General features: G+C 46.4%; 1 protein-coding gene across 1 annotated transcript in view; it reads left to right on the forward strand.

Moving 5' to 3' along the window:
- HMCN1 (hemicentin 1) overlaps window positions 1-15596 on the forward strand; it is a gene marked incomplete at its 5' end in the record, with an annotated part of 160609 nt that overhangs the window by 83799 nt on the left and 61214 nt on the right. The window contains 8 exons of the mRNA XM_029964017.1: window positions 2792-2943; window positions 3690-3813; window positions 7648-7823; window positions 8444-8540; window positions 9929-10051; window positions 11825-11986; window positions 12624-12902; window positions 14096-14263. Coding sequence (XP_029819877.1) covers window positions 2792-2943; window positions 3690-3813; window positions 7648-7823; window positions 8444-8540; window positions 9929-10051; window positions 11825-11986; window positions 12624-12902; window positions 14096-14263 — 1281 coding nt within the window. The remainder of the gene's footprint in view (window positions 1-2791; window positions 2944-3689; window positions 3814-7647; window positions 7824-8443; window positions 8541-9928; window positions 10052-11824; window positions 11987-12623; window positions 12903-14095; window positions 14264-15596) is intronic.

Here is a 15596-nt window from a genome sequence, read left to right on the forward strand (position 1 = left end):
TGTGTCGTGACATGTAGGAATGACACGTACACGCACTGCCTTTGGTCTCCTCAAGCTTCAGGTCTGCTCAGCAGACTTGCTGTCAGTCATCCCATCCTCACAGCATCATGGAATGGTTTGGGTGGGAATGGACCTTAAAGCCTGTCCCGTTCCACCCTCTGCCCTGGGCAGGGACACCTTCCACCAGCCCAGGTTGCTCCAGGTAGCCTGGCTTTGGACACTTCCAGGGATCCAGGGGCAGCCACAGCTTCTCTGGGCAACCTGTGCCAGGGCCTCCCCACCCTCCCAGGAAAGAATCCCGTCCCAGTATCCCATCTGACCCTGCCCTCTGGCAGTGGGAAGCCATTCCCCCTTGTCCTGTCATTCCATGTTCTTCACTCTTTTTTTTTAATCAGTGACATTAGAAATAGGTGTTTTGAGCTAGGAAAATGTGCAAAGGGAAGGCATTTCTAGGAAGATTTGTGGAAGAGGTCTTTTATTTAAGGGACCACTTCAGTAATTTGTAGGGCCTGGCAATGGCTGGGGTTTGTTGTAGATGACTTTGAAGCTCACAGTAGATAAAGGACACAGATGAAATGCTTTTTCATAATCCAAGAGCTTTAAAGAAAAATGTACTGTGTCTAAGAAGATGAAGTGAAAGTGTGGGTGTTTGCAGACATGAGACACCTGAGCAAAAGCCAAATTGGAGCTGTTCCACTGTTTTCAGTGGTTTTTGGATGTGGCCATAATCCAAATTCTTATCTTTGATACATGCATATGCCTGTAGCTGATTTTCTGTCGGAGTCTTCCATGCAGAACTGTGGCCCAAATTTGGCACAGTGTCCCCAGCTGAGATGCACGCAGAGTATCTAGTTCCTATTAATGTTAATTAATGAGTTGGGCAGTGCATTTCCATTGAATTAATGACCATCAGGGGAGAAACTGATGGCTCAAGGCATGGTCAAAGGCAATTAACCCCACCCAGTGATTAATTCCCAGAAATACTTAGAACTGAGCTCATAATTCTAGTTAAATGAAGAATAACCCACAGTGTCTGCGTGTCTTTTGATGGGTGGCAGAATTTCAGTGGATATGTCCAGAGTTTTCTGGGGAACTAACACTTTCTGACTAAGGCACAGAATTCTAGAACACAATCTGTGCAGTTGCAGGCAGAACTAATTGCATCAAAGGAAGCCCAAACTGCTGTCCATGAACCTACTTAACTGAGCTTGTGTCCTGCCAGGCTCACACGTGGGGAGCTGCTGGAATTTACCATCAACAGGGTTGTCATCCAGTTTAGTTGGAATTTATGAGTTTGAGAAGAGGAAGCTCGAGTTTTTTCCCTCTTCCTAGTGGAAGCAATGACTACTTGAAGGAGAACAGACTCAGAAATGCCAAGAAAGTTGGGCTGCATTTACAGAAAGGCTGCTCTGGATTTCCATGTGGCACTTGGCATCGGGAATGAGCACCTTCCTTGGTCCTTACTTATTACTTGGTCTTATTCAGTGATTTCTGTTGTTAATAGTGTTATCACATCTTTTTTGGCATTAAAAACAATGCTTGATACTGCAGGCTTAGCATTAAATAAAGCCAGGCAGGCCAGCTGAAGGAAGCAGGTGGAATTCCAGTTTAGTATATTCATATGATTTCATTGTATTAATTTTTTTCACTTCTCTCTCCCCACTGTAACTTTCTCAGGCTTTTGAGAACAATGAATGCTACTGCACTGCATTAGGGGAGCTGTGTGCATGTGTGTGGGGAAAAACGGTTATAAAGATTATAAAATCCTGTGCTTTTTTTCTGCCCTTCCTGCTATTACTGAAATGTGTGTAAGAGTAGGGAGAATCATGGAATGGTTTAGTTTGGAAGGGACCAGCAAGCTCATCTCACTCCACCCCCTGCCATGGGCAGGGACACCTTCCACTAGCCCAGGTTGCTCCAAGCCCCATCCAAGCTGGCCTTGGACACTTCCAGGGATGGGGCAGCCACAACCTGAGTTAAGGCTGAGGTTTGCTGAATTTTTTAATGAGTCTTATTTTCAGGACAGAATTTTTTACCTGTTTTCTCCCCTCACAGAGGATGTGTATGAGTAGCTCACACCATTCTTATCCCTTTCCTGAAGTGACTTCAAATATTAAGTTTTGTACTGATACTGACTTTTAAGTTCTATCATCAAGTTATTAGTGGTAGGAGCAAATAAAATTGGTTTGATTTTTCTCAACAAAAGAAACATCTTCCTTTTTTTAATGCTTCTGGTCTCCCTTTCTGACACAGCCCTACAACATTTGCTGGCCTGTGTGCCTGGAGTAAGTGTTTAGAGATGTTCCATTAAGATGTTTGGTGTCATCGGACAGGCAGATGTTATGCAATCTGAGCTGGAAACTGTTCCCACATGCTGTGCAAGGCCAATTTATCACTCTGTGTATGGACTTGCTTTATGCAGTTTACATGATAAACTCCTTTCTTTAATCCCCGCCACTCCTAATGCCTTTCACAAGGTCTAAATGGAGTATCAGAGAAGTTAGAGGGAATATTTTCTGGCTTTGAGTGGTGGTTCCTGGGTTTCCCAGCTGTCCTCTGGGCAGCAGGCCCAGTCCCACATACCTTGCTCACAGTAGTTCCACTGGAGTTATCTGCCTGCTTATGCAAGGGAAGAGCAGGATTTGGCACAGAGCAAAGAAATGACAAGAGTTCAGTAGGAGTAACATGAGAGAAGAGAAATAACGTCCAAAAGCAGGCGGCACAATGAATTTCATTGTGATTTACACTCCTAGGGAGCTGTTACAGCTTCTTTTTCTGTTTGGTTTTTCAGTCCCCCCCTCAATCTCTGGCAGCAGTGACACGGTGACAGTGGTGGTCAATAATCTGGTAAGGCTGGAGTGTGAAGCCAGAGGCATCCCTGCCCCCATCCTGACCTGGCTCAAGGATGGCAGCCCTGTGTCCAGCTTCAGCAACGGACTCCAGGTACTGGGTTCAGATCCTGCTCTGCCTGTGCTGTTCCCTCTTGTGGGAGGAGCCTTCGAGGTTTAATGGAAGACAGTAAGTTAGAAGATCTGGAATGGAAGTGTAAGGCTACCATGCTCTGGGTTATTGGTATGAGTTTAGCTCCAGTAATTGCTGTGTGAAGTATATTGAAATAAAGTGGTTCTTTCAACTGATTTCATAGTGAGTAAGAGTTTGCATCAACAATTTTCCACTTACTGGCAAGGAGAGGAAATTGGACTGTATTCCTCTGCTGAAGAGATCTGTGGAGCTCAAGATCACATAATAGCTCATTACATACTATAGTAATTCAGAAAAAAAACCCAACCTTTGATATAAGGAGATATTTTAGAGCTAAAAGCAGAGAGCGTGGTTGCTCTTCTAAAGCTGATTTTTATGATCTGCAAGGGAAGAGGGGAAATTTGTGTTCTGTGGAGACAGCTCAGGGCACAGACTAAAGGTGTGACAGAATGTTTGAAGCTGGGGAGAGGGAGGGATGTCCAGATCCTGCAAACGCTTGTGAATGCCAGGAGTCCCCTGTGGACTTGCCTGAGGTTAGAATTCTGCTGTTGCAAGTCTGGATCAAAAGAGAACACTGGGTGCAGGGAACTGCGGGGAGCAGGGAGATGGTGGGAAGCAGCGGTAGTACAATATTTAATTTTGAAGTGAAAGCTAATAGTGTAAAAGGTGAGCCAGGGGAACTGAGGTGTGTCCTGAACGCGTTGCAGGTGCTGTCTGGGGGCCGGGTGCTGGCCCTGCCCAGCGCTCAGCTCAGTGACACCGGGACCTACACGTGTGTGGCCGTCAACGCCGCGGGCGAGAGCCAGAGGGACACCGAGCTGCGGGTGCTGGGTGAGTGTCTGACCCACGGCCTGGCAGGAGAACTGAACACTCCAGGGCCCAGACCTTGAGCAGAGCAAGTACAGGTGGTCCCAACCCATGATGGAGGAGGGGTGTGTGCACAGAAGTAAAAATGTATTTATGCATATAGGTCCCCATGTATTAAAGCCTGCAGGTGCAGTCTGCTGTCTGTCCTTGAAGAAATATTATTGCAATAGTGGCTTTACAAGTTGAATACATAGAAGCTCATTTACAAATGATAGGAGAAAATACATGTTTGTGTAAAAAACATGTAGATCTGCCAGGTGAAAGATGTTATTTTGGCCAGAGCTCAGTGGTGTTATTGCAGCAAAATGAGTCACTGTGAGTTCCCTATCCAGCTCTGCGGTTCCCATCCCATCCTCAAGCCTTACCCTGCCTGCCTAAATGGTGGGGACTTTTTTGCTGCTGATAGTGACACTGCTATGAGCTGTGTTGGGCACAACCAGTCAACTTGGTCTCTTCCAAGGAGAAGGAAATAAATCTTTGGTCAGTTTTCCAGATTGTGTCAATAAGTTAACTGTGAAATCTCATTGTCTGAACTCGTATAAATTCCTCCTCCCTTCTGAGTTGGACAGGTTCTTGGGCATATTGTGGGATTATTGGGGTGTCTGTGCAGCGCCAGGAATCAGACTTTGATGATCCCTGTGGGTCACCTTCCAACTCAGGACATTCTATGATTCTGTGCTTTCTTGTAATTTGTGTAAGTTTTATCCTGATTTGTTTGTGACTTGTATAAGATGCCTTTTCATATTCATGGAATCCTGCAATGGTTTGGGTTGGAATGCACTTTAAAGGTCATGCAGTCCCACCCCCTGCCATGGGCAGGGACACCTTCCACCAGCCCAGGTTGCTCCAGCCCTGTCCAACCTGGCCTTGGACACTTCCAGGGATCCAGGGGCAGCCACAGCTTCTCTGGGCAACCTGTGCCAGGGCCTCCCCACCCTCCCAGCCAGGAATTCCTTCCCAATATCCCATCTAACCGTGCCCTCTGGCAGTGGGAAGCCGTTCCCCCTTGCCCTGTCCCTCCATTTCCTTATCCCAAGTCCCTCTCAGCTCTCCTGGAGCCCCTCAGGTACTGGAAGGGGCTCTGAGGTCACCCCATCCCATGTTCTCAGAGCTTGTTGTGCTGTGCAGGTTCTGAGGAGCCTGACCTCCTGCACGAGGGCTGCCAGGAGGGCTGCCAGGGAGTGTGACTGTGGCAAGCTTTGAGTTTCCTTGGACAGCTCAGTGACTGTGGACACCAGTGAAATGAGGATGAGCAATGATCTGCCATTTTGCGGTACCAAATGTGGAGAGGGAGTTTTGGAATCACAGCACCTTTGTGTTTCTGCTTCTGCTTTCAGTGGGGCAGTGCAGAGAGAACTGGTTGGACTGTGCCAGTCTCCAGCGTTGTGGCAATCCTGAGCATGACTCTGGAAAACCTTGCGAGGAAAGTTAGAAGTTTTCCAAGTCAGGGATTATTCACTTTTGAGTTTGGCCTTCAGAATTGACTTCCTTGGTTAGGATACTCCCAAATCATGGTGATTTTTGCATCTGCAAGGGGCAGTTCAGAAATCCAGGACTGTGCCATGGCAAGTGAGCCAGGTTAGCCTAGGCTGGAACATTTTATGTCCAGAACAAGGAGTATCGAGGTCTCCTTTGGTGGAGGTGTGTATGTCTGTGTAGCATGGCACAGATATGTTTGTCAGTCCTCTTTTGTGTTCTGGAAGCTCTGTCCATTTTAACCAGATGAAATGAAAAGAGTTAGGTAGGAGTGGTATATGTTTAAAATTAGTGTTGTATTAAAAGCTGGCCAGAGTTGAGCTCAGCTGCAGGGCCAGCTTGAGTGAAGCTGTCACCAAAAAGCAGTATTGCTTTTCAGAATTGCCTCACAAGGGCAATCTAATTAAGAAGCCACAGGAGGAAAATAATTTGGAGTGCAGTTGGAGCTGGGTTGGTTGGAAATGTGTGGTGTGCTGAGCCAGGAGGTGGAACATTTGGGTAACTTACAGTTACCATGAGCGTAATTAGATTAATTTTAAACCCTGTTCCTTCAGAAATAAATGCTTTAATGTCTGTCTCTCTCTGTTTCACAAACTCAGTTTCCTTTTGAACACATTTCAATTCATTTAGCAGAGAGGAAAAGTAATTGGTGGAAAAGCCTTTGGAAACAAATTTGCCTTCTGCAGGAATGGATCAGCTTCCAGCTCTCAGTTCCACAGCACTCATAAAGAATCTGGGCCTTTGTGAGTTCTACAAAGAAAGAAAGATAAACAGATTTCTTTTCGCTTACTCTATTTCTTATCCACAGGGACCAGGCTTTTCCCTAAATTATTTCCAAACTGTGGAATCAGCAGCTCTGCTGAGAACTTCCTGGGCAAGGAACACAAAGCTTTATTGTCAGAGGGCTTTTGCAGGACACCTCGAGAGCTGTGGGCACCACTCTGGGGCTCGTTAGGATCCAGTCACTTGGGTTCAGAGGGAAGCCCGGGGTGTTCTCACTGACAGTCCCTTCTCACCCCAAGGTTTTGTGCAGTCAGACCTGCAATGTCTGCAGGAATGGGTTGCAAAACTGAAAAGCAAAGGCAATGTGACAATAAAGGTTCTTATATTTGGCCCTGGTCAACTTTCTGGGGATAATATTTCCTCCGTTGTCTTTTTGACTCCAGCCATGAACATTTTCCCCATGGAAAATTGCTGACTTGCTGTTCCAGGTTCTCAGTTGCTTTGTTTTTCTTGTTGTGGAAACACAAAATTTAAAAATGGGAGAAAAAAAATGTGTTTTCTTAAATCCTGTCACTGTTCAAGAACAGCTAATGGGCTTCCACTTAAGTGTCCAGTGGTTTTGGGTTGTTTTTACTTCTACACAGAAAACTTCTATTCCAAAAGCTGATTTTTCTACTGTATAATTGGGAAATAATAGTGTAATAATGAAGTTATCACTGAAACTGCAGGACAAATCTAAATCTAGTGCTCAGTGTCAACAACTGCAATAAGTAGCAGATCCCACACAGAGCAGATAGGCAAACTAATTGTAGATTATGACTTGATGATTAAGTCATTAACACATTGATTTGCTTGCCAACCACCTAAGTTCTTATTCTGCCATCTGCATTTGGCCATCTCTGGACAACATTCATCTCTAAGTTGGATTTCTCCTTAAGGCCAGCTATCCTTCTTGGCACTGTCTGGACCAGCTTAAGACATTTTCAGCTTCTGGGGCTGATTATTATCTTGTGAGCCTTTTCACTCAGCAGCTCTTTTTCTTTTAGCAGGAATGCATTTGTGTATTGGGGATTTTCCTTTCTAGCAAAGGTTCAAGGTGGTTTTTTTAGCTAGTCCTGGCTTATCTATATGATTTCTCTGTAGCTGATACCTCCCTAGTGTGTGTCTTGTGTGGAGGATATTCTGTAAGTAAAAACATTATTCTTGTGCTTTTTGTGATATAACGGAGACTTCAGTTGTGTGTCAGAAAGGCAGCAACTGTTATTTTTGCTAATTGAAGTCTGTTAACTCCATGTTATGTTTACGTGGGGAAGCCTTCAATGTTGAAAGGTCCTTTGTGGTAGGACAAGAGGAAGTGGCCTCAAGATGCACCAGGGAAGGCTCAGGTTGGATATTAGGACAAATTCCTTCACTGAAAGGGTGGTCAGGCCTTGGCACAGCTGCCCAGGGCAGGGGTGGAGTCCCATCCCTGGGGGGATTTCCAAGCCCTATGTCTGTCCCCTTGGGACAGGGGTCAGTGGTGGCCTTGGCAGGGCTGGGGGGTGTTTGGAGTGCTGATCCCAGAGGGCTGTTCCCAGCTGTGTGATTCCATGGCTGCAGTGCCCCCGGACATTGCGGGCGAGGAGCAGAACGTGTCGGTGCTGGCGAGCCAGGCCCTGGAGCTGCTGTGCCAGAGCAACGCCGTCCCCCCGCCCGTGCTCAGCTGGCTCAAGGACGGGCAGCCCCTGCTGCAGCAGCCGGGGCTGAGCATCTCCGAGGATGGCAGCGAGCTCAAGGTATGTGGGGCAGGCAGGGGGCCCTCCTGGGGGCTGCACCCGCTGCGGGGGCACCGCTGGAGATGGGGCAGAGCTGGGCTCTGGGCACTGCTGGAGATGGGGCAGAGCTGGGCTCTGGGCACCGCTGGAGATGGGGCAGAACTGGGCTCTGGGCACCGCTGGAGATGGGGCAGAGCTGGGCTCTGGGCACTGCTGGAGATGGGGCAGAGCTGGGCTCTGGGCACCGCTGGAGATGGGGCAGAGCTGGGCTCTGGGCACTGCTGGAGATGGGGCAGAGCTGGGCTCTGGGCACCGCTGGAGATGGGGCAGAGCTGGGCTCTGGGCACTGCTGGAGATGGGACAGAACTGGGCTCTGGGCACTGCTGGAGATGGGGCAGAGCTGGGCTCTGGGCACTGCTGGAGATGGGACAGAACTGGGCTCTGGGAAAACAGAGTCATGTGGGAGGAGTGAGGGGGCTCAGAGACCTGCCTGTCTGGGGACACACTGGGCTGCATTGATACTCTGTTAATATTCAGGGAGACAGATGTAAAGATAAAATTGATCCCTGAGCCCCCTGTCCCTGCAAGTTTCCCGTGTAAGGATGTAAGGAGAAGAAATGCAGGTTTTCCTTTCCCCCCAGATCGAAGGAGCTCAGGTGCAGGACGCGGGCCGGTACACCTGCCAAGCCACAAATGTTGCTGGGAAGACCGAGAAGAACTATAATGTCAATATTTGGGGTAAGACTAATTAAAATTGTTGTGTGAGACACCAAAATCCTCTCTAGTTCATCAGCACTTAGTTGCTGAGGCTCCTGCAGGGGGATGTTGTTGTATTTGCTGTACTTGAACAGGCCCAAGTGCTCACATTTTTCAAATTGCTTTAATTTAGTTCTAAATTAATAATAGCTACTTCCTAGGCCTTTGTTGGGCTGGGTCTGCATGCATGAGTAGTTAGAGCTGTAACTATTGAATGGCATCCCTGCCCACGGCAGGGGGTTGAAATGAGATGATCTTTAACTGTCCTTCCAACCAAACCACTCTGTGATAACCAACTGGCTTTGTATCCATAGCTTTAGTGCCAGTTAAAGTAACCTACCAACCTTCCACTCATTTCAGTGCTGAAGCATGGACTTTCAGATAAATAAAAGCTGCCTTACCTAGATTTATTTGCTCTACAAGGTTATCAGTGCTGAATCATAAAGATAGCTTTAGTTAAATTTTTTGTGACTCTCTGATGAATGTGACTTAAGACATTATTTTAATAATTGATTTTTTAATTTTTTTTCCTGCACCATCATTTTCTTCCCACATGCAAATTGAAATATCTCTTTTTTGCTATTATAAATCAATTTCTTGCTTTGAAATCACACAGCTAAAATTATCTAAAAGGGTTGTAACAGTAAGATCACAATTTTTAGAACAGAATTCAATTTTGTCATTATTGATTAAAAATAAACATTCATGGCATTTAAATTAGGGGTGGATATTGTAGCACTGTGCCCTTTTCCCATGCTGGAGCATATACCGTTTGCTGCGTGTGTCAACCTCTTTTTTTTTTCAGTCTCTACTGTTTCCATCTGATGAAAATGCCTCATTCCTAGAAGGCATCAGAGGAAAAACATTGGTCCCTTTTATCTGCAGCTGCTTTAGAGTCCCAGAGCTGTAGAGCAAAGCTGTCCCTGTGCTTGCAGGAGGGTGTTTGAAGGGATGGGGTCCACACCTTGGATGTGGCAGCCAGTGTGCTGATGCAGGAAAACTTCCAAGGAAAACCATAGGCTGAATTTTAAAAGTCTAGTGATGATCTCTGTAGGTTTGCTGGCTGAGCCAGGCTCTCAGAGTTGACCTAAGTCCCCAAGCCAGTTTTGTTCAGTGACACCCATTCAAAGTCAGCCCAAAATAAAGCCTGTGCATGCAGCAGAGCCTGGAAGCTGGAAGGATGGATGCAGTCATTCCCAAGTGTATTATTCCCTACCTAGGACCTGGTTTGCATTGTCAGCAGGAGGATGCAATCCTTGTCATTGCTTCAGAGCTGAGTGGGGCAGATTTGTCTGAGGGTCCTTTGGGGTTTCCTGCTGGCTGATGAGCTGCACTTTCTAATGCTGCAATTACTTGGCATCTCTCTGCAGTGTCCCCAAGTATTTCTGGCTCAGATGACAGCTCTCAGCTCACAGTCACTGAAGGGAGCATGATAAGCCTGATCTGTGAGTCCAGTGGCATCCCACCACCCAGTCTCACCTGGAAAAAGAACGGTGGGTAACTGTCCATTGTCTGTTTTATAAAGCCAATGGGATAATTCTGACCTGAGGGTTATTTTTTCGCTTGTGCATGTTTTGGATGGTGTGTTCTGAGGAGCTAAAACAGGCAGGGATCTACACAGTCCTGATGTGGAGTAAAATGAACTCCAGTAGTAGATAATTCCCTTCTCTCTAACTCACCTCTGCTTGGATTAGGTGTCAGTATTCCTAAAGGAGTGCAAGAGAAGCCCAGTGCAGAGATTCCTGAACTGACAGACAAATGGACTGTGAAGGATTTAATCCCTCTCAATGTGTTTATTTACCCTGGGGCAGCAGGACAGCCCAAGGTGTCCCTGCCCATGGCAGGGGGTGGAAATGGGTGATCTTTGAGGTCCCTTCGAACCTGAACCTTTCTGGGACTGTAAGACTTGTTTGTGATCCCAGGCAGCAGGGCTGGGACTCACTGGGAAGCCCCGTGGAGTTGAGGGTCTCTGCCCTGTGATCCACTGCACAACAGACAGATCCTCTGAGTTGTTTTTAAATTTGCAGCCAGGGTAACAAGTAACAAAATGCATCGAGTTGTGATTGCTTTTGGGCTTTACTGAACTCTTTCTCTCATCCCATCTAAGAGCAGTCTACACACCTTTTTGCTTTAGGGATTAAAGTAACATTGCCAAACACCTTTTTATGAATTGCTAGACAAAAGCAGGTTTTTTTTTTAGCACATTCCTTTAAACAAGGACACTTCTGGAGACAGAATGTAAGACAAAATAAGGTGTTGTACTCTTTCAGTGTGGTAAATCCTTTGTTATTAATCAGTCTTTCCTAGATCTGTGTTCATCTAGGCTGCACATTTCAGTGTGGTGTATATCTGTACTTTAAGTAATTTTGCCTCGTGAAAAGAGCAGATTTTAATTACAAAACACTATTTCTAATGCATAACATTTTCAGAGAAGATGGAGTTTATCAAGTTCTTTCTAAACCCTGTCTCTTGGAAGCTAAAAAGGATTGTATGATATGTTCTAACAATTCATTGCAAGACCAGCATGTGTACACTTCAGTGGCAGGAAGGGGTCTTAAACTTGTTGGAAAACCTGGAAAAGCAGTTACAAAGGAGGAGGAGGAGTAGATTTGTCAGCACATTCGACATTTGGTGCACTTTGTGGAGAAGATTTTAAATACACAAGAGGGAAATGAAGATTGAGCTTGTAAGAATGATCCATGGCAGGTGCATTCCTTCTGTCAACAAGTCCCCCTGTGATTTGGAGAGGTTAAGATTCAGCATCTGAGGTCACCAGGACTGAAAAATCTGCTCAGAGAATGTGCTGGTATTTTGCTGTCACGTTGCTGCTGAGGATTTCCTGGGCAGGAGGCTGTGCACGTGCCCTGTGTGACACACACACAAGTGGGGTGAAAACTAAATCAGGTGTTTCTAAACGTTGGCTGTGCTGGGTGAGACAATTCTGGACTGAAAAAGGAGTTACATTTTATTGGAAGTGCTGAACTTTGTGCTCAGTGGAGGTGTCCAGCACTCAGGGAGGATGTGAGTGACTCACTGTGCTTTAGCTCAGGGTGCTCTGGGCCGTGGAGTCAGCACTAAACACGGGGAGTCCTCGGAATCTGCTTGGGTGAAGTTCTTGCTGTCTGGGAAACCTCTGACAGAGCAGCTGTAAAATGGGCAGCTCTGCAGCTCAGTTCTTTTGAAGTGAGCCAGTGGACCTGACAGCAGGTGACACACGTGCTCCTTACCCTCTTCTGTGGCTGGATCTGAGAGAAGGTGTCTTGCAGGCTCTCCCCTAGTGCCGGAGCTGTCGGGAAGGGTGCGGGTGCTGTCTGGGGGCAGACAGCTCCAGATTGCCATTGCTGACAAGTCTGATGCTGCATCTTACACCTGCATTGCTTCAAACGTGGCTGGGAGTGCCCAGAAGGAGTACAGCCTGCAGGTGCACAGTGAGTACCAGGAAAGTCCTGATCGTATGTGCCAGTTCTGCAGTGGTGTTATGGAAGTGTGGTCAGTGCAGTGATGTTGAGCTGCAGGGTTTTCAGAGGCTGAGGGCTGACTGTGGGACAATTTAAGGGTAGTCCAAGAAGAATGTTAAGTAATTAAAATGTTGGCAATCTGAACTCAGAGCATGACCAAGACATTGCAGATCCCTGTTGGAAGTGCATGATTCCAGGGCTGTAACCTTTTAGGTAGCATAACGTTTCTTGTTTCCAAACTGCAGCAGTGATGACAACTAACTGAACTGAGATTTCCCTTTGTTCCCTTAGATTTTACTGTGTTTTGGTCAGGAACAAAAGGAGGTGTTTTGAAACAATCCCATGAAAAAGAAAATCTCCCAAAATCAGTAGGGACTGACAGCGTTTGGGGGCGTCATTTTTGATTTAATTTTTTCTTCCTGTTTGCGTTTTTAGAATTGCAAGTTAACATTTAAAAAAAAAAACGTTTTTACTTTGTGGGGTGGAAGGAGGGAAGAAGAGACAATTTATCTGTTCTTGGCCCTTCTGCTTGTTACTCTGTTGAGAAGCAGGTGAGGATGCTGAAGTGTTGCTTCCAGTTGACTCTGCGCTGTTTGTTCTTCCACAGTTCGACCGACTATCCTGAACAGTGGCCCCCACCCATCGGAAGTGGTGGTCACGCAGGGCAGTGAAGTGTCCCTGGAGTGTGAGGTGCAGGGTGTCCCTGAGCCAGCAGTGACGTGGATGAAGGATGGGAGGCCCCTGGCTGGGGGGGACGTGCTGCTGCTCCGCGGGGGCCGCGTCCTGCGGCTGGAGCGCGCCCGCGTGTCCCACACCGGCCACTACCTCTGCGTGGCCTCCAACGTGGCGGGGCTGGCTGACAGCAAGTACCACCTCAGTGTGCATGGTGAGCCTGTGCCAGGGGGCAGGGGGCACAGGGACAGCCACATCCACCCGAGGCTGTCCAAACAGCAGTTGTTTGTGCAGCTCGGTGCATCCGTTGCGGGGGGGCAGTTCCACCTGTGGGTCACTGGTGCGGTTTCAAAGGCAGTGTTATAAAAATCCAAATCCAGTTGTGTAATTCCTGAATATTTTACAGTCTTAGCGCTCTCTCTGTTAATATCAACCTACCCCCAGCTGCTTCATCTCCCAAGGTAACCAAGATCTTGTACCATTTTATATGATATTGGAGTGAGTGTCATGATATTTTACTGTGGGAGACAGAAATTAAGGTTTAATGGAGGCGGCCCTCCTAGTGGCCACCACAGGGGTATTACCTGGGGACAGCCAGGGTCACAGGAATCTGAGCATCAGGTTCTCTGATTTTACACAGTCAGAACACTTTAAAGATTGTACTTCCAGGTATAACTCATCCAGTTGGACTGGTGGCATTGATCAGAACGTCACATTATCTTACAACACCTGTAATGCTTTTGCAGATGACCTTTTGCATTTCATCAGACATTGAATATTCATGTTCTACTGCGAGCACAGGAATTCTTATTAAAAACAAGAGGCCAAAATTACTTACCAGTTTTATTCTTTGTTTTGAATATTTGCTGTGCTGTATTATCAAACTTGTGGGTAGTAAAGAGAAACTTCAAATCTCCTCAGTGCTGGAGGATATTGGTGAATTCTTGACCCCAGGCCTTATGTTCTGAAGTAGGAACTGTAGAGCTTCCTCCAGAGTGGAAATATTCTTACTCCTAGCAAAGAAAAGCTAAAGATCAATTTGTGGTAGTTATTTTAATAGGGGGTTGTTCTTTCCATGAGGAGATTCTGTCATAATTCTGTCAGTGCAGGAATTTTCCCCAGTGTGTCATTTGATGCTGGGAATTATAGTTAGTGTAGACTGGACAGGACTGCTATAACCGTTATTTGCTTTTAAGCCATAAAATAAAGGTGGTACATAGAATTTAAGTTTATTATTTCCATGCCACTACACAGTAAGAAATAGTCATATGTAATATTAAATGTCTCTGTTCTGTAGCTCCTCACTTGCCAAGCCTAACTTGGCTTAGTGAATTATAATTATGTTTTGTGAGCAAAGTTAATTTTGATTTGTTCTGAAGTGTGGCTTTTCTTTGCTCCTTTCTGTAGTTCCCCCAAGTATTGCTGGTTACCTGCAGATGCCTGAGAACATCAGCATTGTGGAGAAGAATCCCATCTCCCTGGTTTGTGAGGCCTCAGGAATTCCCTTGCCAGCAATAACGTGGCTCAAGGATGGATGGCCTGTCACCCTGAACAGCTCGGTGCGAATCCTCTCAGGTACAAAAGCTGCAGTTATTTAAATAAAAAATGAAAAAGGGAAAGGGCTGAAGGGCCCTCTGCATCTACACCTGAAAGGAGGAGGTTTGGTTTATGAATCTGTAAGGAGCAGGAAAGAAGAGAAATGGTTACTCAGTGCCAAGTTTTTACCTAAATGGGGTCAGATTGGCTGAATAGCTGAAAGTTGGTACCTGCTTTGAGTGTATGGGCCAAAGGCTGGTGATGTTTGTGCTGTGACATGGACTGAGCCACAGCTTTGGCTGTTGGTGTGTGTTAGTGCAGAGCTTGCTTCCAGAAGCAGGTCAGGTGGCAGCACCTCGCTGTGTTGGGAAGTGGCAGGACTGGCTTGGCAGCTGCACCGAGGTTAAAGGGGTGTTACAGGAGGAAACTGAGTTGTCAGCAGCCCCTGAGATGACAAACTGGGTACCAAGCAGGTGCCAACACATTTTGTGTTGCCTTCCCATCTGTTAAGGATCAGCTTTCTGGGAATGTGTCCCTGCCCGTGGCAGTTGGAACTAGATGATCTTTAAAGTTCCTTCAAACCCAAACCATTCCAGGATTCTATAAGTTAAGTATTTGGTGACAACTGAGGTGTTTCTTTGAGCTTGGTTTGCCACTCACAGCTCGAAATCTCATGAATATAAGTTTTGATGGAGTTTCTGATACTCTGGCATAGCCACCACGCAAAGCCAAGCCATCCTGCAGCATGAACTCAAGAGGCAGTGAATGGAGCTGGAAGGTATTTAGGAGCTCAGCTAAGACTGGATTTAGAGCTGAAATGTTTCAGGAGTTTTTAATCAGTGGGACTTTTAATGTTGCATGTAGTCCTGGCCTCTGCTTTTCCATTTTTACATACAGCACGTGGAAAAGGAGTGGGGGTGTGATTATTATCCATATAAACCCGGCAGTGGGAGCTGGCTGCATTCCTCCTCGTGTGAAGTTGCCATCAACACAAATAACATCTTCTGGGCTTGATTGTTTGTGTCCTGTCTGTGGGTTTCTACACCCACACCACTATCACCACCCGGATCACAGATTGGGAGGGGGGAGACAAAAGGCTGTTTATTGTCTCTGGATTTTGGCTGCTGCAGGAGGGGAAACACGCCAGGACCTGGCTTTGTGTGCCAGCAAACCTTGTGCTTCAGAAAGCTACACATTGTGGGAGTGAAGTGTAACCATCATGGCACTTGGAACTTTATTTGTGCTTGTACAAGCATAAAAACCAACAAAAATCCTCCTCTTCAACTAATTTAGGAGTTCAATACTTTGCCAAAGCAAGGTTTTGGTTCTGTTGACTGAAAACATACTTGGCATTGCAGATAATTTCAATGTG

The sequence above is a fragment of the Manacus vitellinus genome, unplaced genomic scaffold, assembly GCF_001715985.3.
Source record: "Manacus vitellinus isolate BGI_N305 unplaced genomic scaffold, ASM171598v3 scaffold_68_pilon, whole genome shotgun sequence".
Taxonomy (NCBI): domain Eukaryota; kingdom Metazoa; phylum Chordata; class Aves; order Passeriformes; family Pipridae; genus Manacus; species Manacus vitellinus.